This window comes from Jaculus jaculus, chromosome 4, assembly GCF_020740685.1.
Source record: "Jaculus jaculus isolate mJacJac1 chromosome 4, mJacJac1.mat.Y.cur, whole genome shotgun sequence".
Taxonomy (NCBI): Eukaryota; Metazoa; Chordata; class Mammalia; order Rodentia; family Dipodidae; genus Jaculus; species Jaculus jaculus.
Genome location: NC_059105.1, coordinates 25,556,838 through 25,583,010, shown reverse-complemented (window position 1 = coordinate 25,583,010; position 26,173 = coordinate 25,556,838). Strand labels below are relative to the sequence as shown.

General features: G+C 38.2%; 1 protein-coding gene across 1 annotated transcript in view; it reads right to left on the bottom strand.

Moving 5' to 3' along the window:
• Positions 1-26,173, bottom strand: part of Abca12 (ATP binding cassette subfamily A member 12) — a 183,608-nt gene that overhangs the window by 71,529 nt on the left and 85,906 nt on the right. Inside the window, exons 10-19 of the mRNA XM_045148359.1 lie at positions 21,816-21,934; positions 19,103-19,209; positions 13,090-13,346; positions 12,660-12,772; positions 10,708-10,832; positions 6,056-6,229; positions 5,104-5,268; positions 4,565-4,775; positions 3,007-3,146; positions 300-419 (exon numbers count right to left, since the gene is read on the bottom strand). Coding sequence (XP_045004294.1) covers positions 300-419; positions 3,007-3,146; positions 4,565-4,775; positions 5,104-5,268; positions 6,056-6,229; positions 10,708-10,832; positions 12,660-12,772; positions 13,090-13,346; positions 19,103-19,209; positions 21,816-21,934 — 1,531 coding nt within the window. The remainder of the gene's footprint in view (positions 1-299; positions 420-3,006; positions 3,147-4,564; positions 4,776-5,103; positions 5,269-6,055; positions 6,230-10,707; positions 10,833-12,659; positions 12,773-13,089; positions 13,347-19,102; positions 19,210-21,815; positions 21,935-26,173) is intronic.

Below are 26,173 nucleotides of genomic sequence, written 5' to 3'. Positions count from 1 at the left end.
ACTCAAGGATTTTATAGTATTATATTTTTGTTTGAAAAGTTGATATACAACACAAGTCACAGATCAATTTGTAAGATGTCTTGTCTCTGAATTACAGAGAGGACGACAGGACAGGAGGGAAGGGTGGTTATGAATGTGAATGAAGATTTAGTCAGCCTGTCTCAGAACTCCATCTCTGGAGCAGAGGTTATCATAGTCTGCTGAATATGGATGCCATGTTACTATCTTCTCATAAAAGATGATTAAAATCTCAAAGAATTATAATTCCTACTAAGATGAATGACCAAATGATCTCATACCTGGAGCATGGGGATTGTCTGGTTCAGCAGATGAAAGGAATTCATGAAAATTGGTGACTTATCTATCCATTCTTGAGATTTTTCTCTTAATTCTGCCAGCTGCCTCAGAGTTACATTGGACTTAACAATACAGAAACAAACAAACACACACACACAAAAAAAATAAGAGATGTGATCCATTAGTATTTTTCACATATTTTAAACTGGTAAGATTATTTTATAATCTAATTAAAATAAACAGTACTAAAGGCAGACTTAGCAAAAAAAATGCTGTCAGAAATTTTCTATATAGTCAAGGTTTATAGACTTCTTAAATTTTATTTTAGTTATTAATTTGAGAGAGTGGGGCATATAGAGAAAATAATAAAGAGACAATGAATGGGCATTCCAGGGCCTCTAACCACTGCAAATAAACTCCAGATGCCATGCGCCACCTTGTGCACCTGGCTTACATAGGTACTAGAGAAATGAACCTGAGTCCTTAGGCTTTGAAGGCAAGTATCTTAATCATTAAGCCATCTCTCCACCCCTGTAGTCAAGGTTTTAAGTAACAGCTTTTATGAGGGTTAAAATCATTTATAAAAAAACTGTAAAGAAATTCTGAAAAAATTAGGGCTTGCTTCATATCTACAGTAAATTTAAAAACAAAATGCCAACCTATCTTCTGGATTTCTCATAAGTTTTCATTTTTACCAATGACACATGTCACTTTATTCCTAACAAACATATATGTTCTAGGACATAGGGAGCAGATACTTCTGTCTGATGAAATATTTTTAAACTTTAAAACATATTTGATTCACTTATTTGCAAGGAGAGGAAGAAGGAGAAGAAAAGAGAGAGAGAAAATGAGCATACCACAGTCTCTTGTCACTGCAAATGAACTCCAGACGCATGTGCCACTTTGTAAAACTGCCTTTATATGGATACTGGGGAGTTAAACCCAGGCCATCAAGCTTTGCAAGCAAGTGCTTCAACTGCTGAGACATCTCTCCAGCCCACTGATGAATTTTGTATGTTAGCGTGCCAAGTAGTAAGAGCATTTTAACATACTGTTGGTGGAAATATCCACTCTACTCCTCTTCAGAAGCAATGTGGCAAGAGCCAATAAAATCAAATACAGTTGGGCTTGGAGGTGAAAGGCCAGCATCTTATATACTGTAGGCCTGAGAGTTCAAGGCCAGCTTGGATGTTACCTTGTAAGGCCTTGTCTCAAATCAATGAAAAAAAAAAATCCTTTATTTCCCAAACCTGAATACCAATCTCACTGAAATAAAATACTACTATGTAAAATTATATGCACAAGTACACTGGTGGCCATATTATTTACATTAGTGCAAAAACAAAGACTGAAGACAAAATAAATGCTCAATAACTGAGAACAGGATAGGTCAATTCAATGTTATAAAAATATTTACAATCTTTAAAAAGAGTGAGTTAAAGGTAGGCATGGAGGTTCATGAATTTAATCCCAGTACTCAGAAGGCTGAAGTATAATGATAACTGCAAGTTTAAGGCCAGCCTGGGCTACACAGGGAGTTCTAAGTCAGCCTGGGCTAGAATGAGACCCTGCCTCAACAACAAAAAAGAATGAGTTAAGCTATTCTTATTGAGTTAAGAGAATTTTCAGATTGTATTTTTATGTTAAAAAAGCAATGTATAGCAATACATAGGGTTGGAGAGATGGCTTAGAAGTTAAGTGACTTGCCTGTGAAGCCTAAGGATCCATGTTCCAATTTCTATGAGCCACATAAGCCAGACACACAAAGGTGAGGCAAGTTCAAGGTCATACATGTCCACTAGAGGGCGCAAGCATTTGATTTCAGTGGCTGAGGCCCTGGCACACAAATTCTCTGTTTCTGTCTCTCTCTCTCTCTCTCTCTCTCTCTCTCTCTCTCTCTCTCTCTCTCTCTCTCTCTCTCACACACACACACACACACACACACACACACTTTTGCTCTGTCTCTCTAAAAAAGCAATGCATAGAACAATATTGTAACACAATCACATTTTAATAATGCAAATGATGATCAAAGTAGTCTGCATATAAATGTGCCTATAACATAGTAACCTATAAGGAGTTAAATGAAAGATGCATATTTGAATGTGACTGTACATTAATTTACATGAAGAGTTAAGAGAACAGAAAGAGGGGAGTTAAAAGCCAGTCACAGAAAGGGAGGAAAACCTGCCCTGAGAAGGAAAGCATGACATTATTCTTGTGAAATATTCTGAAGGGTATTGGCAGTAAAGCAAATAAGGCATTAAACAGGAAACATTCAAAGCAAAAATCATTATGTTGTGTTGACCACCATTCATTTCACATCATCCTGGTTTCTCATAAGCTATAGTTTGATAGTCAAATAATGTTCAAGTAGAATTTTTTTTACTTTCATTCCATAGTTTTAAAAGGATTTATATATATATATTTTGAGACAGTGTTTCTTATGTACCAAACTCATTCTCAAGTGTTAAGGTGGTTCATTTCTCCTCAAACAGCTGCAGCCCAATGCAATCTATGCCCCATACTACTCTTAAATATTTGGAGCCAAAGAGAGAATTATTAAAAGGTTAAGAAAGCCAAGGGAAATAATAAGAATAGAAAGACACAAAGAAATCAGAGTGAGCTAACGTAAACTTGGAAGTTGACTACTTTATAAAAGCTTAATATGCAAAGAAAAAATACTAAGTTATTGAATATTCAAACCTTTTCCATAATGGCCTGTGTAACTGGGTTATATGGTGCATATAAAATCTTTCCCAACAACATTGGTTTCAAGAAAGCCCAAATTACAGGTCCAGCAGGCATGTTAATAATGTCCTTATAAAGGGAGAAGCAAAACGGTGCTGGAAATAAAAAGTGAAACAAAATAATTTAATAAATCCTTTAAATACAAAACTAGTATGCATTAACAAGTATGATTAAAGAAAGCAAAAATAATCATTAATTTCAAATCTATTTATTTTTGATAGTGATTATTATTATCATAGGCCCAAACATATACCTTAACACTTCCAATATAATAACAGATGTGCAGCATTTGGTATTATTGTAAAAAGATCTCTTTTTATGTACGAATGTTTAACGAAAAGGCAAACCCAGAATAAATGAAGGCATTTTGCCAAGAGGAGATAGACTGGAAATAATATTTTAGAATTGTATCCAATAGATTCATTTTACCATCCAGATAGATGGATTAGATAAATAGATAGATAGATAGGTGATAGATATATAGATAGATGTTAGCTATATGATTGATAAATAGATACATAGTTATATAGATAGATAGATGATAGATAATTGATAGATGATAGATACATAGATAGATGATAGACAATTGATACATAGATGATGATGAGTGATAAATAGATAGATAGATGATAGATGATAGATAAATAACCACTGGGATAGTACTAAATACCTGAGAGCTATTCAATAGATGCTTATGGAATGAATAGAGAGGAAGAAATGAGCGGATCCAATTGCTATATGAAACATCCATATATTCTGCAGGAGAGCTCCACTGATCACATTTTGCACCTCAAAGTTTATAGATCAAGTAAATGGCTTTGAGGTGCTGCTAAATGTTTACAGCACTGCTGTTTCATACACCCTATGTGATATGAATCTCTAATGCTGGGAAGTTAGGAAAAAATATTGACCCAAATAAATCTATGACAAGTTTTTGTTTTATCTATTGGCAAAGAAAGCATTGTTATGGCTGAGAAGAGCTAAGTGCAGGCCTATCCTGCACTGTGGTGCTTTGTGGGTGACAGACTGCTTATGTGACAGGGTCCCACATGATCACAGCACCTATGATGTGGGGCAGTACTCTTCCTCCGTGATGTCTACTCGGTCGTTCCACAATGTTCACCCGATGACAAAATCATCTAATGCTGCATTTCTCAGAACACATCCCCACCACTGAGTTTGAATGTTTCCTGTATGCATGACCATACAGTGAGTGGTTTAGAGAACCCAGCAGCTCCTGGATTTCCAAGCTGAGCGATCTTGACCTAGTCCCTCCACTTTTTTATGTCTTTCTTTCTATAATTTAGACTAGGCCAGACCTTACCTCATGGGGCTGTTGTGAAGAAAGCATGAGTTAACGTAAAGAACGTGCTTGACATGAAGCAAGTACTGTTTTCTATTTTTATTCTTGGGTAAAATTAATACTTCATACATCATGCAAAACTATGATAGAATACGAAAAGCTCTTAATTCCATTATGAATAATTATCTTGCTTATTCCTAGCATACTTACTGGCATATAAGGGAATTCCATATTTTTCAGCAATTTGCTTTTTAGTTAATTTGTGAGTTAAAAAATCTTTGGTGTGGTTGCCTTTGGACTTGTGGGACGAGGGCAGCATGGCAGTTAGGTAGTCTGTAGTAATCCCTTGGGAGCACAGGGCTTGCGAGATGGTGCTGAATGAGCCCACGGGCGTGTTGATGCGGTTGGTTTTGTACATTGCCTGTGAGACAGAAATCCCAGACTGAGACACATTACCTGAACAAAGGTGCTTCAGAAAACACAACATAAAGAAAAAGTAATTATACTTACAATACTCATAATTTTCATAATTCTGTTATGGCAAATATCCCAAATGTAAATGCAGAAAGATAAACTTCACCAATTTAAGTACCAAATAATGTTGCTAGTCTAGGAGTGATTTCTTCTAGGTGATTTTTTTTTTTAAAGTACTGAATTGGTAGCTGAATTTATTGTACCTAATCTTAAATAAAAGTCACTATGACAGGAAGAATTTTTCAGCAAGAACATCACTGAGCGACTTTTCCTACCTGTGTTAATGGAACACTTCTGGGCAGATGCATTTGTCTCAGGGATCTCATTTTGTCTAGCAGCGGATGTGTGCCGGAAGCCAGCTGATTGAGAATCTCTTTCAGCCTTAGGAAGAGTTCCATCATCTTTTCTACTGGCTTTTGATCTTTGCTAGGGAAAAACACCTAACAGAGAGAGAGTAAAAATGAATGATGTATGTGGAGAAACCGAGACCTCACACATTGTTGGTATGAATACAAAGAGGTAGAGCAACTATGGAAAACATTTTGAAGGTTTCCCACACAGTTGAATATAAATTTACCACAGAACCCTTCAATCCCATTCCTTTATGTATTTACTCAAGTGAAGTGAAAACATGGGCCCACACCATGTTTCTATGTGAACATTCATAACAGCTTTATTTACAAAAGCCTAAAGATAAAAACAATCCAGGTAACTACACAAAAAAATGTATATTTTAAAAAGAAGCATTACTTGGAAACATAAAAAGTAGAAGACTGATACATATTGCAGCATTATGAAAAAATGTACTAAATGAACTGAGGAAGGAAACTAAAACAATTTATTTTCAGTGAATAACACAAAAAAACTATATATTTTACTCTAAAAAACTTTTTTTAATTTTTATTTTTATCTTACCTAATTTGAGTGCTCATTATAAAAATGATTAAGATGCATTTCAAATTATAACAATGCATGTTTAATTCCTATTTTCAGATATGTAAGCAGGGTTGTTAAAGAAATAACAGTAGTTTCCTCATCTATAAAATGGACACAAGTATAATATATGATCTTTAATAAAGACCTTATTTGGGTTTAATCCCTTACAGTATCAGAGAACATGTAAGTGTGATCAAATACTTTTACACTAAACCAACATATAATATACTCACCAATACGAACTTGCATTGTGTGTGAAACATCTAAACATGCTTGTCAATAGGGACTTGCCTTGTACGTGAAGTTGTAAATGTCCAAGTAGTGCAAAAGAGTGAGCCCAATGAGGTAAGACTGGTGGGATCTCTCTGGAAGAGAGAGGCTACAGAATTTCTTCATTACATCTTCCAGCTCTGCATTAGTGATATTGCCATCACACGAATACATCCAGAATATCTGAGAAATAATCTTCCAGGTGAAGAAAGAAAACTGTTTTAGCTGTCAATCATTTTACTGTCATCTGTGTACTCTACATTTTAAAATATGACTATTTCCTCAGGGAGCAAATAATATTTTATAAAGGTCTAAGTGCTATTAATAAAAAATACAGCCAACCTACCGGTCTATGGAAAGCATTAGAAATGAAATGGGGAAAAGAGACAAGTCGGGATCTAGACTGTATCCCTTATTTAAACTGGGTGAGAAACCCAGAAAAGGTGGGGAAACAGATTGGTGAGCTGAGTACTTTAAGCCTTGTGCTAATTTTAAATATTTTCTCTGACTTACATTCAAGTTACATGTTATTTGGATAATCACCAAGTTACAGTCTTGCAACATATACTCTGTAGTGTCTGAAGTGTGAAGCAGTGATTTGCAAAAGAGAACGGCTCACAATTGCACACTTATGTGAGCCACGCATCCTATAATGTGTGCACCCTGACACAGGAGAGGAAAGGGTGGGGATGAGAAAGTGCCACATTTACTGCTACTAAATAGAAATAAGGGGGAAAGCTATGAAATCCAAAGTTGTAGAAACCTTTTAAAAGTAGAGAATACAGCGTTTATTTATATATTTTTGTGTATTAAGATGAACCTCCTGATTTAAAAAATGACATTTCAGGATCAAACAAGCACAAAACAAGCTAAGAGAAAAAAGGTGAGTGAACACTACTGGCCAGTAAAAGAGGAAGAAAAGTGAAGGACAAGTTTTAATTTCTGTATGAGGGAACCAATTCAAATGACACCAAGAACTTAAGTAGCTTCCAGAGGAAGCTTTCAAGGCTCGTTAGGAACTTTATCTAATTTTGGAGAATAACAGGGCTGTGTCTGGAAATGACACGCTCTGTCACATGTAAGTCTTGAGAAGACGAGGCCTTAAACTCTGCAGCTCTTTTGGAAAATTTCTATGACACTTCCAGACAATAGACTTGGAAGCAGGATAGAAGATAAAGCATTCGGAGTGGAAAACCCTATTATCAGCCTAAGAAAAATATTATTTATTTCCATGATTTAAAAAAAAAATGTTTACTAAACCCACAAACTTATCCATAGTTCTACTGACCATCTTTATTATATATACTAAGATTGTATGGAGTCTTTTAAAAAGTAAAGTGAATATACATCTTTAGTTTAGCTGCAAGAGTAAATATCCCCTGTCTAGGCTTTCAAATTTTGATGTTGGTTACCTTATAAGATATCAGATAATTTGACTACAATACTGAAGATGATTTTGATAGCACCATTGGTGTGGTAGCCCACACCTTTATCCTAGCACTAAGGAGTCAGAGGTAGGAGGATCATGTGAGTTCCAGGCCAGTCTGAGGTATAGTAAGCTCCAGGTTAGCCCTGGACCAAGGAGAAATCCTGCTGAAAGAAAAGAACAGAGAGAGAGAAGAAAGAAAAGCAAAAAGGCTGGGGTGATAGCTTAGCTGTTAAAGGAGCACACTTGCAAAGCCTGCTGAAATGGACCGGGTTTGATTGCCCAGTACACTGATTGAGCCAGATGTACAAATTGGTATGTGTGTCTGTAGTTTGCAGGGCCAGGAGGCCCTGGTGCATCCATATTCATGTTCTCTCCCTCTTTCCTCCTAAATAAATAATTTTTTTAAAAAAAGAAAGACATCTATGGGTAAAATAAAGAAGATAACAGAGCCAGGAAGAAGGATAAACATGTATAGAAGGAAAGAAATATAATAATATTACTTCTCTTGTTGGTTGAGGATGTAGTTTAGTGTTAGAGCTCTTGTATAGCATTCATAAGACCCTTGGTTTAATCCCCCCCCCCAAATTTAGAAAGTAAGAAAATAAAGATCTCAGAATATCTCTTCTATCTTTACTCAAGAATTACATTTCTTCTGAGACAGGAAGACTAATGAGACTAGCCTTGGCTACGTATATTTCAAGGCCAGCTAGAACTACATAACAAGGCTCTATCACCACAAAGCAAGATCTAGGGATATAGCTCAGTGTAGAGTCCTTGCCTAGCATATGCAGGACCCAGGGTAAATCAATGAATACACAAACAAACAAACAAAAAAACAAAAGACTGGGAGACAGTATAATAGTAGAATTTATACTTAACATATGCATATCCCAGAGTACTTCCACAGCATTCCCACCAGAAAAGAGGAAACCAATTAAAAAAAAAAAATCAGGAGTGGTAAATGAGTTTTCTCCTTGTATAACCTGATACATAACTCACTAACATTATTTTAAAAAGAAATTAGAGACAGCGCATAGTGGAGCATGCCTTTAATACCAGCACTCAAGAAGCAGAGGTATTAGGATTGCCATGAGTTCAAGGCCACTCTGAGACTACATAGTGAATTCCAGGTGAGAAAGGGATAGAGAAAGACCCTACCTTGAAAAATATGAGAATTAGGCCTCTTGCTGAGAAGGGTAGTGTGGAGGGTAAGCAAAGGGATGCTAGGTAATGAGTAGTGATACACAGTTGGATAGGGTAATTCTAGGTAATGAGTAGCGGTACACAGTTGGATAGGGTAATTCTAGGTAATGAGTAGCGGTACACAGTTGGATAGGGTAATTCTAGGTAATGAGTAGCGGTACACAGTTGGATAGGGTAATTCTAGGTAATGAGTAGCGGTACACAGTTGGATAGGGTGATTCTAGGTAATGAGTAGCGATACACAGTTGGATAGGGTGATTCTAGGTAATGAGTAGCGGTACACAGTTGGATAGGGTAATTCTAGGTAATGAGTAGCGGTACACAGTTGGATAGGGTAATTCTAGGTAATGAGTAGTGGTACACAGTTGGATAGGGTAATTCTAGGTAATGAGTAGTGGTACACAGTTGGATAGGGTAATTCTAGGTAATGAGTAGTGGTACACAGTTGGATAGGGTAATTCTAGGTAATGAGTAGTGATACACAGTTGGATAGGGTAATTCTAGGTAATGAGTAGCGGTACACAGTTGGATAGGGTAATTCTAGGTAATGAGTAGCGGTACACAGTTGGATAGGGTGATTCTAGGTAATGAGTAGCGATACACAGTTGGATAGGGGTAATTCTAGGTAATGAGTAGTGGTACACAGTTGGATAGGGTAATTCTAGGTAATGAGTAGTGGTACACAGTTGGATAGGGTAATTCTAGGTAATGAGTAGTGATACACAGTTGGATAGGGTAATTCTAGGTAATGAGTAGTGGTACACAGTTGGATAGGGTAATTCTAGGTAATGAGTAGTGATACACAGTTGGATAGGGTAATTCTAGGTAATGAGTAGCGGTACACAGTTGGATAGGGTGATTCTAGGTAATGAGTAGCGGTACACAGTTGGATAGGGTGATTCTAGGTAATGAGTAGCGATACACAGTTGGATAGGGTGATTCTAGGTAATGAGTAGCGGTACACAGTTGGATAGGGTGATTCTAGGTAATGAGTAGCGGTACACAGTTGGATAGGGTAATTCTAGGTAATGAGTAGTGATACACAGTTGGATAGGGTAATTCTAGGTAATGAGTAGTGGTACACAGTTGGATAGGGTAATTCTAGGTAATGAGTAGTGATACACAGTTGGATAGGGTAATTCTAGGTAATGAGTAGTGGTACACAGTTGGATAGGGTAATTCTAGGTAATGAGTAGTGATACACAGTTGGATAGGGTAATTCTAGGTAATGAGTAGCGGTACACAGTTGGATAGGGTAATTCTAGGTAATGAGTAGCGGTACACAGTTGGATAGGGTAATTCTAGGTAATGAGTAGCGGTACACAGTTGGATAGGGTAATTCTAGGTAATGAGTAGCGGTACACAGTTGGATAGGGTAATTCTAGGTAATGAGTAGCGGTACACAGTTGGATAGGGTAATTCTAGGTAATGAGTAGTGGTACACAGTTGGATAGGGTAATTCTAGGTAATGAGTAGTGGTACACAGTTGGATAGGGTAATTCTAGTCTTCTACACAAAGATAGTTGACATGCTATTGTGCATATGTATGTATGTATACATATATAATGTACATATACCTATGTATACACAGTTGATGTAGATATAGATAAGATAGATAGATATAGATAAAATGCTATTTGAGTAAGGGTCTCTTATTGTAGCCTATTCTGGCTTTGAATTCCCCAGCAACACTCCAACTTTGGCCTCACAGATGCTCACAAGCAACTACATATTTTGTAAAGAGCTAGAAAAGAATGCAAAAGTTCCAGTCACAAAGCGATGCTCCAATTTGATCATCACGTGTCACATACACATATCAAATTATACAAGATTTCCGTAAGCATGTGATTATGTATCAATCAAAAATAATTGTATATTTTTAAGGTTAAAAATTAGGTGAACCTCTCATTTTACCATTTGTGTGAAAAGCTGACCAGATTCTCACGCAACTTCTCAGTTTCTCAGTGATAAGTATTTAAAACTACTAAGTGCTACTTAAAAGCTTAGAATCTTCCTGAAAGTGTAAATCGCAATTACACACCTCAGCTCTGTCCTCGGGAATAGGGAGGGCTAGCAACTTGTCGATGCTTGTGTTAGACATCCCTGTAGTTCCCCGCAATTCTTCCTTCAGGGCTTCAACGTTTTTAAACATTTCCATTAGTTGACCTGCAAGAAAACACATGCACATGCACACATGTGGAATTTATACATTGTTTCTAACACCATACTTTTTTAGTTTAACTAACATAGAGTAGCCTTCCAGGAACATATATGCCTTGTCAGAAACATGTGTCTCCCAGTTTTGGCAAACATTGCATCTTTGAGATCTATTTCTATCTGATTTAGACTTGTTCTTATTATGATACCATTAACTCAAGGTAACAGATTGCTCTAGGTGATAAATTCTCCTCAGGTGTCTACAACTTGAGGTTTGTTCAAAGAAAATATGGTTTTTTCGCAGACTTTGATCACATTATGTACGAAATAAACATCTCTCCATTTGATTTAAAACATCACACAGTCCATTCAATTAAAACATTCAAAATGCTTTTTAAGTTGATACCATATGAAAGTGTCAGTTTAGGGAAAGATTTGATAAATCCACAATGTTATTCCACACAACATTTTTTCTCAACTTTGCCCAATGCTATATAGTTTATAAAGGGCTTTCATAAACATTATCCTACTTTTAAGTAGAATATGTTTAATTTCAAACTCTTTTTGGATGGAAATTATAATTATTTCATTTCTGGGTCTTTTAAAATGGCAAAAATAATATTTTGATTTTATTTTAGCAGACTATAATCTTCATTATACAAATTTCTTTTGGTTTGTTACACTAATATACCTTCTTTATAGACTTCGTACCCTCCCAATTATGTGCCTGCCTGTTGTCCAAAATTTGGAGTGCCTATAGTTTCAGCATCTAGGTATTATGTGAAAAAGAAATGTATCGCATGATGCATCGTGCTTGGAATATTAACGGAAAGCTCTGAATTGACATTTCTGCATACAGCAGTGTCTCCTTTCTATTTTTTTAATCAAATTATTCTCACAGAAGCAAAAAATTTCATCCTTGCTCATGCAATAAACTCTAACGGATTTTAATATATCAGAAAAGACAAAAGGTAAATGGCCTAACTAGTTAAATTTTGAAAATCATTTTGCTGTGAAATCAAACTTTCTCATTTTACTCTCTGCTAACTCTCAATCAAGTAAATAGATATATAAGTATATATGCATACACACACACACATAAAAATTTTTGTTTGTGTGTGTGTGCACATGACATAAGGTATGCAGAGGTCAGAGGACAGCCACAAGGCATCCATCTTCTCCTTCCACCTTCTTTTTTTTTTTTCCTTTTTGGTTTCGAGGTAGGGTCTCACTCTAGCCCAGGCTGACCTGGAATTCACTATGGAGTCTCAGGGTGGCCTCGAACTTATGGCAATCCTCCTGCCTCTGCCTCCAGAGTGCTGGGATGAAAGGCGTGCTCCACCACACCCGGCTCCTTCCACCTTCTTTTAAGACAGGATCTCTTGTTTTGCCACTGCATGTGCCAGCCTCACCAGCCTGCAAGCTTCTAGATTCTTGTGGTTCTGCCTCCCGTTGTGGTACGGGTGTTAGTATAACAGACACATAGCCCACTTTGTGCCAAGCTTTTTACATGGGCAGGCTTGCAAGGAAGTGCTTTCACCACTGAGCCATCTCCTTAGCCTCAAGTAACAATATAAACTTTGGTTTTCTCCAGTGTCAAGGCAGATAGAAAATCAGGTTTGGGTTGGGAACTCCCAGAAAGCCTTGAACTGCAATATGAGAAACACATGCATTCTAGTAAAACCACCTTCAAGTACGGACAGTGAGGGCAATGGGGGAGAAGTAGCCCAAAAAATGTATTAAGAAAATGCCATAAGCAAACCCGCTACTTTGTAAGCTACTTAAAAAAAAAAACAAAACTTTTTTTAATGAAATGAAATATGGATGGGGAAACACCTGGGTGATCTGAAGTGCCTGCACTGTCATTAACATGCAGCATGGCCTCCACGGTCGGTATTATCCGTGTGATATTTTCCAAGGAATTCATTTGCAACATCTGTTCCAGGAGCCTGAAATGAAACAAGAAATTCAGCTAGGCATAGCAATGTTTTTTTTGTTTGTTTGTTTGTTTTTTTTTAAATTATCTATATGTAAGGACAGAGACAGAATGGGTGTGCCAGGGCCTCTTGCCACTACATAGGAACTCCAGATGCATGCACCATTTGGGGCGTCTGGCTCTCTGTGGGTGCTGGGTAATTGAATCCACACTGTCAGACTTTGCAAGCAAGTATTCTTAACCAATGAGCCATCTTCCCAGCCCCCATAACAACATTTTGAGAAAGGATTTCACACAGGAAAAAAAAAAAAAAAACAATGGGAAACATACCAGTCCATATTTAGGTTCATTTTGCTGGGATCTCCAGTCAGCAAACCCCTCAGATTTTCAGATATGATGTTGTCATGGTATAACAAGCTGGCCACAATGTCAGTGCCCAGCTCGGCTGCTTCAAGAAGCTGCACATGGAAGGTGTGGTCTTCACACAGGCTCACAAAGCTGTTGCTAGGTAGCTGGCACCCCTGCTCTATGGAACCAAAAGTTTCTGACTTGCAGAGGAGTTCTGTCAGGTTTCGAAGCTGAGACAACTTTCCAGAAAAGGAAGGATAAGAACTACATTAGTGACCTTATCTGCATATTTAGTATTTGAGAACAAGCAATCAAAACTGATTCTGCTAAAAAAAGAAATAGTCTGAATATGGGTTAAATCACTTAGCATTTGGCATTAGCTTTATTACAATGCATGGCCTTCTGTTGAGTGTATTGTTTTCTTAAGAGTATTACAAAACATTGGGACTTGTCTTCTCAATTATAGACTTATAGATATCTTAAAATTGACTTTTTAAAATGAAGGAAATTAGCTTGATTTTTGTCCACTTTAAATCATAATCATTCCAACTAATTTTACACTTAGTTTATATTTTAAATTATGTATGTGAAAGCTGATAGAAAGCAGGCTTGGTTTGAAACCTTTCAAAGGTCTTTTGCCTCCTATCCATCAATATGACTATATTTAAATTAAAGAAGGAAGCAGAAAATAACAAGTATTGGTGAACATGTGGAGAAATCATAACCCTTGTGTCCTGCTGGTAGAGATGAAAAATGGCACAGAAGACATCATGGTGCTTCCTCACAGAGTCAGAATAGAATTAGCATGCCTCTTCTGGGTGACCATAGGGAACTTAAAACAGGATCTCAAAAAGACAGTTGTGGGCTGGGGTAATGGCTCAGCAGTTAAAGGTGTGTGCTTTCAAAACTGCTGGCCCAGGATTCAATTCACCAGCGCACACATAGAACCAGATGCACAAAGTGGTTGCATGTGTCTGGAGCCCTTAACAGTGGTAGGAAGCCCTGGAGTGCCAATCCTCTCCTCTCCTCTCCTCTCCTCTCCTCTCCTCTCCTCTCCTCTCCTCTCCTCTCCTCTCCTCTCCTCTCCTCTTCTCTCTCTCCCTCTTGCAAATTAAATAAAAAAGATTTGTATACCAATAATCATAGCAATATTATCCATAATAGTCAAGAGTCAGAAGCAAAAGATGGATGCATAGATGGAATATAGATACATATGTGGATATCCATATATAAAAAGATATAATTATATAAAAAATGTAATATTATTAAGCCTCAAACAGGAAAGAACTTCTTTCATGTGCTACAAACTATATTAACTGGGAGGACACTATGCTCTATGAGGGACGCAGATACAGAAAGTCAAAAGGAGTCATGAGCTCCCAGGGGCTGGGAGAAGGGAGAAATGAAGTTCTTTAATGGGAATATAATTTCACTTTCAACCTTACATGATGAAAAATATTCTGGACATTGACGCATCACATCTAGCACATATAGTTAATATGACTGAACTGTACAGCTGACATGGTTATGATCTAAATAGTATATTATGGCATTTTTATCACAAGGAAAATGTAGTGACAAAAATGCAAAAGGTTTGAGCTATGATGTAAAAATTATATGCATTCTAATAAGATTATGTTTAGAATACATTGGTAGAACACCTGCTTTTTTCAGAAGTATCTGCATCTTTTCTGTCCTCTTATATACTGAAAACAGCTAAACATATTTCCTCTATGGAAACAATTAAATGGACTGAAAATCCTAAATGCAGAGGTAAGGGGAAAATGGAGATCTAATCATTTTCTAAGCTATCAAATATATCCCTGTGTTCAGTGAACTACTCTCTATATCCTGAGGGTATATTCCCAAGTCTCACATCCTGAGGGAATAAAGAATTTGCCCCTAGGAGATCCCAACTCTATTGTGCATGGAAACTAGCCTAAAGCTACTCTTTTTGAAAAGGCAAAAAAAATATATTGGAACAATGTCTGAAGAAGCGAATACATGTGTCATTCATTGTAGCTCATTTTCCAATTTGAAGTTACATTTTGATAGAAGTGAAATATCTCAGGGAATAAGCATAGGATGAGAATACTTCTTTTCATGTGTCAAATGAGAAAGGAACAGTGATACGTTCTAATGAGAAATTGATAGCAACTACACGAATACCACATAAATTAATAATTGATCATTTTTTATGCAAATATTGCTATTTTCCACTTTTGCCTATATAACTGACTTTTAACTTTGAACTTCAAATGCATGGCAATTCTATTTACTAGTCTCCTTGCTATGAGAAGTGCTCCATTCTGGGATATACTCAACAATGGTTTTACCAGCTGGAGCCATGTGCTTGCCACACTATTCCTGACTTCCATTTTCCAAACACAGATATGATTAAACCTTCAACAAATGGAGCCAAACCTCTGCACAACATCCTCCACTGCCTATTCTTTTGGTATTTTCTTAATCAAAGAAAAAAAATACTCTTGGATAAATGTTGTTTTTGTAAAAAAAAAAATGAGTTTTGAGAATGTAGGAAACTTCAATGATTTTTACCCAGTAGAAACTATAATATGTTTTTAGTTGCAATTTTAATATCCATGTATGAGAACCCATGTAGAAGTCCATACAGAATAGCCCTTGATTGATGAAACAGAAAATACAGGAGAAATATGAAATACAGCCACACTGCTGAAGTAGGATTGATTCTCAGAAGTAAGATTATAAATTGAGGTAAAGAATATGGAGCCCACTGAGAATCCCATCCACCAAGGAGAAGCACAAAGACTTTGAGCAATGGTCATATTTTTACTGCCTTGTTCTGTGAACAACACAAGTGTTACCCCTTTAGAAGCTTTGTGGACCATTTACAACACAAAAATTGAGTAAATTAAATTCTCCTCCTCAATACTTTTGTTAGTGGAACCCAATGTGGCACACTTGTTATTCCACAACTTGGGAGGCAGAGACTGAAGGATTGTGAGTTCTGGGCCAACCTGATCTACATAGTATGTTCCAGGTCATCCTGGGCTGTACAGTGACATCTTGTCTCAAACAGGGAAAATATACATCAACTCAGATTAAAGATTTGCCACAACATCATATGGAAGTCCAGTCTCCTTCTCAAGTGGAGGTTCGGGCCTAGAACTGGGCAGTGACCCATAGTGTTTCCATTTCCAGGTAAGATAGTGATTCCTCAATACATCTGAATTGGACTTGGAATTGACATGATCATGAAACTTATATAGCATAAACTTAAAATGATAATCAGCAACACTGCTGGGCTCTTGGAGGGTAAGTAGAGGGTGGAAGACTCTATTTTAAAATGTAAAAATGTTATAATAAACACATGCTATTGTCTGTATTTTTGCCCGATATAGGAAATATTCATTTTTTTGTATAGATCCCAATCAGGAAGTCCTTCTTCCTACCTAAGGAACAGCATAGAAAAGACAGGACAAGCCAGTCAACAAAGGAAGAAATGAACACAAGCTCAAGAGCAGAATGTGTTCGGCTACAGCAGAAGTCTGAGAAACAGAAGGAAGTGTCACCAATGAATGACAGCCACGTAGCAATTTGGACTGTCTCACTGCTGATGAGGAATGTCATCATAAGATCTGGGGATGTCCATTTGACCCTCTGAACCTCACTTCTCATCACAGTATACTAACTCCATGTGGCCAGCTCTTTTTTGCTCAATTTCGAACATGGAGCACTTAACTACTCATTATGTAATGTAATCTTTTTTTTTTTTTTTTTTTTTTGCCTTGTTCAAATTCACAACGTTCAGAACCAAATTCAGACTCCCTAACAGCACAGTCTTCAGAACCTCGGCTCAGCCTTGCTCTTTGGCCTTTCCCACAGGCACCTTCTACTCTGCATGACTCCCAGTAACCTGCACCTGCCTTTCTGGTTCATGCCGTTGACTCTTACAAATACAAGTCTCTATGTCTGAAATGCATGATGCCTACACAGCCGTCAAGACTCAGAGTAGGTATTACTTCCTCCTCCAAAGCTCTTCCCTCCACCCCACCCCCTGCAATCCAAGTTAGATAATACTGCATATGCAGAATCCTGTCTATCTACATGCCACACTTTCCTCAGTATGTTATCATTACTGATCTGCCTTTCTGTCTCCTCCTTTGGATTGATTATAAGCACTTTGGAGTTAGAGACTATCTTATAAGTAAGTCACTTAGTATTATGGAAGTGTAGATGATGGATGGAAATAATAAATGGATAATTACTATGGGAGGACAGATAATACTCATCACCCTGGTTGGGAAACAGGAGAAAGGTGATATTTTTTAATTCTTCATTTTGGGGTATATATGGCATGTGAAATGTGTGATGTATGCACATGTGTGTACAGGTGCAAGTGCTATGCATATGCATGTGGAGGGCAGTGGAGACCATTGCTCATCTGTGTATTTCCACCCTTGAGATGGGTCTCTCCCTCAACCTGGCGCTGCTTTTCCCCAGCAAGCCCTAGAGATCCTTCAGCCTCGGCCCCAAACAGACTGTACTTACAGATGCACACCCAGCTTTGGACACGGGCTCTAGGGGGTTGAATTTGGCAGTCTTTAGCCTGAGAGGCCCTCATGCTAAAGCAGCAAGAGCTCTAAACCACTGAGCCATCTTCCCAGACTGAAAAATGATATTTTAATATTAATGAAGTAGTGACATTTAAACTTGTCCTTGAATGATGAATAGGAATGTTCCTGGTGAATGCATAACTTCATTCTCATTTACACAAATTAAGATAATGGTAAATTAAGCAGATCTAAAATTTTGATTCATGTGGAATACTAGGGCTACAAGGTAGGTAATCTAACCAGCACATTTATTTGTAATATACATGGACAGAGTGTTTTGCATGCCTGCTTAATTATACCATATTGACTGTACAGCAAATCATCTTGCTTGCCCTGAATAAACTAGTTCTAATTTTACTTTATCCCTGGTTACATAAATCCAATTAAACTGCTGTTCTTACAAGGAAAGCTGTTTTCGAAACTTAACAGGAATTGCTTTGGAAATGAATTTCACAATAGCCTGTATACTATATGCCTCACTGTTGTTTGGCGCTTTTCCTCTGGGCATAACATGATGCCATGTTGGCATAGAGAATGCTTTGGTCTGGTAGTGAGGGCAGCGAACAATTCAATGATAGCCAGTTTCTATGGCTTTGGTAATGGATCTATTGACACTCCCTTGTAGATGGAGGAAGGCAGGTTCAAAAGACCCTCCTATGAGATCCCAGCTATTGGTCCTTCCAATGGTCTTGAGAAAAACTAGTTCCTACAGGAAGTAGAAGGTTAACTAGGAGAGACTCCTCTATGCTGCCACCATCCAGGATGGGTGGGGCTCGGTGGTGATACACTGACTGTCAGTCACTGAGCTGTAAGTAGCCCCAATAAATTCCCTAGTTCACCAAAACTGGGTTTTGTGCAATTGTTCTTTGGTCTGTCATGTGAGTTCTATTTGGGGTAGATAGACCTATGCTTGCCTTTGCCTAAGGAAAGGTTTCATCAAACAATGAGCATAAAAATAATAAACAAAGAAACGTGAACTGATTGTAACTTACAAACTTTCTATCTTTTGTTCATTTTTCCCCTTCATTGTAATACATTTGAATATGACATTGGTTTCTAAGAACAGGTAAATTAGCTTTTAAGAGTTTTGTATATTATGAAGTGAAAATACTAACTTTCAAAATTCTGGTTTTAAAGATTTAAAGACAAAAGGTATGTCACATTAGAAATCATACTATAAATTCTTCTCTAGTTCTGAAGTGTAATAAAAATTATATTACTGGCCATTCCTATCTGCATGCAAATACTATAACTAGGGTCCTATAAATTTTTACACACAGACCTCCATTGAACAAAATCCAAAACCATTACACAATGCCTAACACCTTTGTCACTGAAGGTGTCTTACAGCATTACAGAAAGTGTTGATATATACACATATAGCTTTCATGGCTTACTTTTGATTTCAGGACTTCAGGAAATGAAGGGAAGTAGTCCTCAGAGGAACCATTTCGAAGAAAAGATTTTTTGAAGCGAATTGTGGACTGAAGAAGTCTGAGATTTTCTGTAAAGGAGGAAAGAATTACTGTGTATGAATTACAAGGTTACTTGGGAAGCACATCTGAAAGACACCTTTATCCTGACTTATTACTAAGATTTTCTTTAGGATAATAGCCTAGCTCAATATAAATACAAAATGAGTGAAAATTTAACCTTCCCATGAACTATGTATGTGGACCATGCTGTTCATTATTTTTAAAATATTCAAAGAGGGCTGGAGAGATGGCTTAGCGGTTAAGCACTTGCCTGTGAAACCTAAGGACCCCGGTTTGAGGATCGACTCCCCAGGACCCACATTAGCCAGATGCACAAGGGGGAGCATGCATCTGGAATTTGTTTGCAGTGGCTGGAGGCCCTGGCGTGCCCATTTTCTCTCCCTCTCACTATCTGCCTCTTTCTCTCTCTGTCTGTTGCTCTCAAATAAATAAATAAAAAATAACAAAAATACTAAAATATTCAAAGATATGCTACTTTGAGGTAAAAAAAAATTCTGGCAAAGGTGCTACACAGTTTTGGCTCTTTGTGAATGAAACAATGCCTTTCTTTCTGATTTTTGCTATATATATATTTTTAAATTTTTTATTTATTTATTTGAGAGAGACATACACAGAGAGAAAGACAGATGGAGGGAGAGAGAGAGAATGGGCGCGCCAAGGCTTCCAGCCTCTGCAAATGAACTCCAGACGCGTGCGCCCCCTTGTGCATCTGGCTAACGTGGGTCCTGGGGAACCGAGCCTCGAACCAGGGTCCTTAGGCTTCACAGGCAAGTGCTTAACCGCTAAGCCATCTCTCCAGCCCTCTTTCTGATTTTGAGATGTAAGTGGCAGTACTTGGGGAGAACAGGTTGTATAGTCCCTGTGTGGAAATATCCACACCCAGCTATAGACCATTCCAATCTGGTAAACAAACAACAGGATGACATATGCGTCATGCTATTTGCTCATTATCAAGTCTCAAAAAAAATTTGGTATTTCACTATAACTCTTGAAACTGTGGAAAAATACTTTATCTTTAAAAAGAAATTTGGGAGCTGGAGAGATTACTTAGTGGTTAAGGCACTGGCCTGAAAAGCCAAAGGACCCAGGTTCAATTCCCCAGTACCAATGTAAGCCAGATGCACAAGATGGCACATGCATCTGGAGATCGTTTGCAGTGGCTGGAGGCCCTGGCACATCCATTCTCCCCCCTTCCTCTTTATCTCTCTCTCTCTCTCACTCAAATAAATTAATAAAATATTTTTAATTAATTTTTTAAAATATTGGTTTAAATGATGTTTTTATAATTTGGCCACACATGCATAAACTTGAAAATAATGTGACTGTAGGGAGTCAAAGTAGCCTACCACAGACTGAAGAGATGGCTTAGTGGTTAAGCGCTTGCCTGTGAAGCCTAAGGACCCCGGTTCGAGGCTCGGTTCCCCAGGACCCACGTTAGCCAGATGCACAAGGGGGCACATGCGTCTGGAGTTCATTTGCAGCAGCTGGAGGCCATGGTGTGCCCATTCTCTAACCCCCCCCCACTCTCTCTCTCTCCCTCTCTCTTCCTCTTTCTCTCTCTGTCCATCACTCTCAAATAAATAAATAAAAATGATAAACAAAAAATATTTTAAAAGTAGCCTACCACAAAAATGCCTTTGTTTATTTAATGTGTGTGGGCTTTGGTACTTTTTATTTTATTTCACTTGTATTTTGTGTGTGTGGTGTGCATGAGTGCATGCATGCATACTCAGATGCACATGTGAACGTGCCAGAGGTTGGTGGCAGATGTCTTTCACAGTTGCTTCCCAACTTATTTTTTGAGACACAGTCTCTCACAAACCTGAGAGCTCACCAATGAACCAATGAACCGCAAGGATTCCTGTCTCCTCCTTGCCAATACTGGGATTACAGGCACACACTACATTTCACTTAGGTGCTGGAGACCTGAATTCTAGTTTTTGCATTTGTAGAGCAAGTTCTTTGCCCACTGAGCCATCTCTGTAGACCACTAAGACTCTTCAATGTCATTCTTAATCTTTTAACAATTTAGGATGTAAAAGACATACAAAATGTCACCAAGAGTGATATTAGTTCCTAATGACTCTGAAAACTTAGGAAGTTTGTCTAGATTACAACTTGACCCAGTAGAAGAACATCATATTAAAGTGTGTTCAGGTATGTTCATTATATTAAAGGTGTTAGGTGACTCCTAGCAACAGAATAACATAATAATAATATGATTAGTTACTGGCTCACTTCTTACACAACTGACCAAGCTGTTACATATGAAAAATAAGGTTTTGTTTTAAATCTTCTTTCTTTAATAAGCACATGTTTTAACCCTTCAGAACTGAAGCACAAACTGGCCTAGGGAGATAGCTCAGTGGTTAAAGACACTTGCCTGAACAGCCTGCCAGCCTGGGTTCAGTTCCCCAGTACCTATGACAAGCCAGATGTACAAAGCGATGCATGCATCTGGAGTTCATGTGCAGCAGCAAAAGGCCCTGGCGTGCTCATTCCCTCTAACTACCTCCCTTTCCTTCTCTCTCCATCTCTGTCTCTGTCTCTTGCAAATAAATAAAAATATTTATATAAACAGAAGAACTAACCATGGGCAATGTTAGAGTCTTACCTTGTGGTCCCCTGGCCAAGTCATCAGTCATATTTCTTATGCATGTCAAGTAAGGAACATAAGGGCTGTTGGATGACATGTTTAAGATGGCATCTTCAAAGTTCTCCAGGATCAGAAGCCTGCAAAATTGGAAAAAGCAAGTCATGGAAAACCACAAAGCCACACTGATGTGATCATCAGTGCTGGGCTGTTTGTCTGCGGTTGGCTTGGGCACTGAAACCCTGTGGAATCAATATCTTGCTTCACCAAGCCATGCAAACCTCTGGATTCTCTGAGAATTTGCTTCTTCTCTGGTCATGAGCTTTAGGTTAGGTTATTTTACTGAATATAGCTCTCAAGTTTACTACTCTCCTGTGGCCTTTCAGATGGGTTGCCATGTGAAGACATAGCTTGGGATTTTTGTTGTTGTTGTTGTTGCTGTTGTTCTTGTTGTTGTTGTGTGTGTGTGGTCTGTGTGTTTGAGAGTGAGAAAGACAGAGAGAGGTGAGCCTTGTCACTTCGGCATGAGGCTGCATGTCTATCGTGAGACTTCTTGACTGGCTATCTACTGTTGCATTTTGTGTACCTAAAATGGAAATGCTAATGCTTTTTTGGAGGCCATCTACTTTGAAATGCATCACACAACAGGCAAAATCTCTAATAACTAGTCTACCAGATGTTTAAATCACCTTTCATCGAGATGCTAGTGGAAGAGACTTACCCTGGAATAGGTAGTAAGTATAGAGGAGCTCTGCACTAATATTAAAGCAGCTTCGCGGGATGCCCATGTGGGATAGCAACACCAATGACCCTTTAAATTTTTTAAATGACAGGAAAAGTCTATTTGGGCAGTAAAGATGGGGCTGTAGTGACACAGCCGACTAGAATTTAAGTTCAGCTCACAAACTCCAGATTTTTTTTTAAAGTAACCATTCCAAAACCCTCTGCTTTTATTTAGGTATTTCCTTGACTAGAGAGTCTGAGTGACAGCATATTTGATTGCCTGAGACCTTCGGCTTTAGACAGCCATTTTCTAACGTTCATCCTTGTACATAATCAATGCCATTTGCCAATTTACAAATGATGGACAGGAGAATATATACTTAGGCTAGCTTTTATGACCTGAATGAGCAAAAGTATCTATAAGGAAGATCTCTAAATCACCGTATAACAGGAATGGGATATCTTATAAAAGTAACTTTGTTGTGTAGGCTAATCGTGATATTAGCAAGTCAAGTTGAGGATATCATGGCCAACGTACTCAAAATACTGTCCTTAGACATTAAAAAATCTGAGCCATTGTTTTGAATATATATAATAGCTATAATAATAATGTTGAAGAAAATGAATGGGAGGCCATTTTAGAAAGATTCTAAAAAGGCAAACTAAAAAAGTCTCTGAAGATTCAAAATATCAAAAAAGAGACAAGAGGAACTATGAAAATAATTTATAGAAACAGGGCTAGAGAGATTGCTCAGTGGTCAAAGGTTCTTGCCTGCAAAGCCTAACTACCCAGGTTCAATTCCCCATTACCCACATAAAGCCAGATGTACAAAGTGGAGCATGCATTTGGAGTTCATTTTCAGAAGCAGGAGGCCATGGTGTGCCCATTCATTCATTCATTCACTCTCTTTCTCTCTTTCATCTCTCCCTCTTTCTGTCTCTCTCAAATAAATAGAAGTATTTTTTAATTGTGGATATAGGACCTGGAGAGATAGCTTAGCAATTAAGGCACTTGCCTACAAAGCCAAAGGATCCAGGTGTAATTCCCCAGGTCCCACATAAGCCAGATGCACAAGGCGGGTATATGCTTCTGAAGTGACTAGAGGCGCTAGTACTCCCATTCTTTATCTGTTTCTCTGTCTCTCTCAAATAAATAAATAAAATTTTTTAAAAATGTCTAAAAATCTATAGAAATAACTGAAGATTTTGTACATCTATTTTCTTTTGGGAGAAATCCACCTATTTTATTTGCCTATAGTAACAAGTGTGTAAATTTCAAAGTAAGCTTGTCTCTTGTGAACAAGTTGAAGGAATGATTTGATTATTTTGTGCTCTCCCTGACACCATCCACCTCACAGGGTACCCAGCTTTTACATTTTGCAAGCCACTAAGTAGGTAAGTGCATATCTTAAAGAAGGCAGCCGCAAAAGATACTGGCCATTTATTTGACAATCACCAGTAAAGTAGATTGGAGTGGGACATGTCGAGCTAGTTCCTCATATCTCTCACCTTTCCCCACTCTTCTCAATGCTAAACTTTCTTCTTTTTGTTTGGATTCCTCTGTCAGGCAATAGCCCAGAGCCTGTTCCACCAGGGTGCAGTGCTGAGCAGCAAAATGTTGGCCTAACTTTCCAAGTGGACTGGAATGAGAGATTCTCACAGAATCTTGTCTAGCTCAGAAAAGAGGGTTGTTGAGCCTGAAAGTGACCTGAAAATAACCATCTAAGCCTTTCTCCTCTGTAGAAAACATCTGATGCCAATATCATTTTATGATGAATGTGTTATATTTAAAAAATTAAGGTTATATGTATATATGCTCCTGCTTTGACATAAACATCCATGAGTCCTTAAACTATTAATTAAATTATTCTGTATAAAATAATTCTTCCCTCTTCCTAAGAGTGCTTACAACAAAAAGTAGGCTACGTGGCTGGGGAGACAGCTCCTTGACAAAGTGCTTACTGTGTAAGCATGAGGAACTGAGTTTGGATCCCATCTCCCACGCAAAATACCAACCATGGTGGTTCACATTTGTAATCCCAATACTGGGGAGGCAGAGACCAGTGCATGCCTAGCAATTACTGGCTAGCTCGTGTAACAGAATCAGTGACCCCTATGTTCAGAGCAGAGGGAAAAAAAAAATTAAGGACAACTTGATGTGGAATTCTGTCCTACACACAAACACACACACACACATACACACACACACACACACACACACACACACACACACATACACACATACACACACTCACATGGACCAGCACACAGACATACATGTGCCCACACAATGAGGAACTGGATATATACATGCACACACCACGCATGTACATGCATGTGTAAAATGATGCACACTATGGATTCATTCTCCCTCCCCCCCCCTCCTTATCTCTCTCTCAAATAAACAACAAAAAACAAGTTTTAGGAGCTGGAGAGATGGCTCAGCAGTTAAGGTGCTTGCCTGAAAAGCCTGATGATCTGGGTTTTATTTCTCAGTACCCACATACAGCCAGATGTACAAAGTGGTGGGTGCATCTGGAGTTCGTTTGCAATGGCTGGAGGCCCTGGTACACCCATTCATCCTCTCTTGCTCTCCTCGTAAATAAATAAAATTTTGAATAATTTTTTTTAAATTTTGTATGAGTGTGTGTGATTTGCATGCCTGTGTATTTGCATGTGCCTGGGTGGACATGTATGTCCAAATGTGAGCATACATGAGTGGGGAGGCCAGAGGTCCAGAGGCCAGTGTTAGATTAGATGTCTTCCTCAATTGCTCTCCATCATATTTATTTTGACGAAAGGTTTCTAGCTGAATCCAGAACTCACTTACCCATCCAAACAAACTAGCCAGCAAGCCCTGGGTATCCTGCCTCTGCCTCCTCCAAGCTGGGATTACAGGCAAGTATCTCCATGTCATTCCTTATGTCACGTGGGTTCTGCGTATCTGACCTTGGGTCCTAATGCTTGCTCTTTACCCACCAAGCTTCCTGCCTCCAAAGCCCCAGTGGATAGCTTTTTTTTTTTTTTGAGAAATTTCATTAGAAAACTCTAGACCAAAATTCTTTTTTTTTTTTTTTTTTTTTTTTTTTTTTTTTTTTTTTGAGGTAGGGTCTCACTCTGGTCCAGGCTAACCTGGAATTAACTCTGTAGTCTCAGGGTGGCCTTGAACTCACGGCGATCCTCCTACCTCTGCCTCCCGAGTGCTGGGATTAAAGGCGTGCGCCACCACGCCCGGCTAGACCAAAATTCTTATTATCATGTTCCACCACTGCTGCACTGTGACCACTGCCAAGTGGGAACAGAGAGGAAGTCCAGAGATAAGCAGCTCCTTAAGTTTCCCAGTCACAGGAAGAGCCACCTTACAAGTGTTGAATTCTTCCCAATAAACAGTCAGCTAGCTGCCAGCACCGAATGCCATTTGCTGAGGAATTGACAGGCTGAAGTGTTGCGTATTGTTAATGCTGTGAACACCTTCAGCCTCTGCTGGAGAGTCCTGGCTTCAGCAGGAAGCATCCCCCTATGTCAACAAACAGGTTTTACTGTAAAAACTAAATAAATAAGTAAATGATTGTTATGTAGAATAGCTATATTACATAGGAAGTATATTAAGAGGCCTAACTATGTGAAGCATGCTAGGGTGACATTGCCCAAAGAGC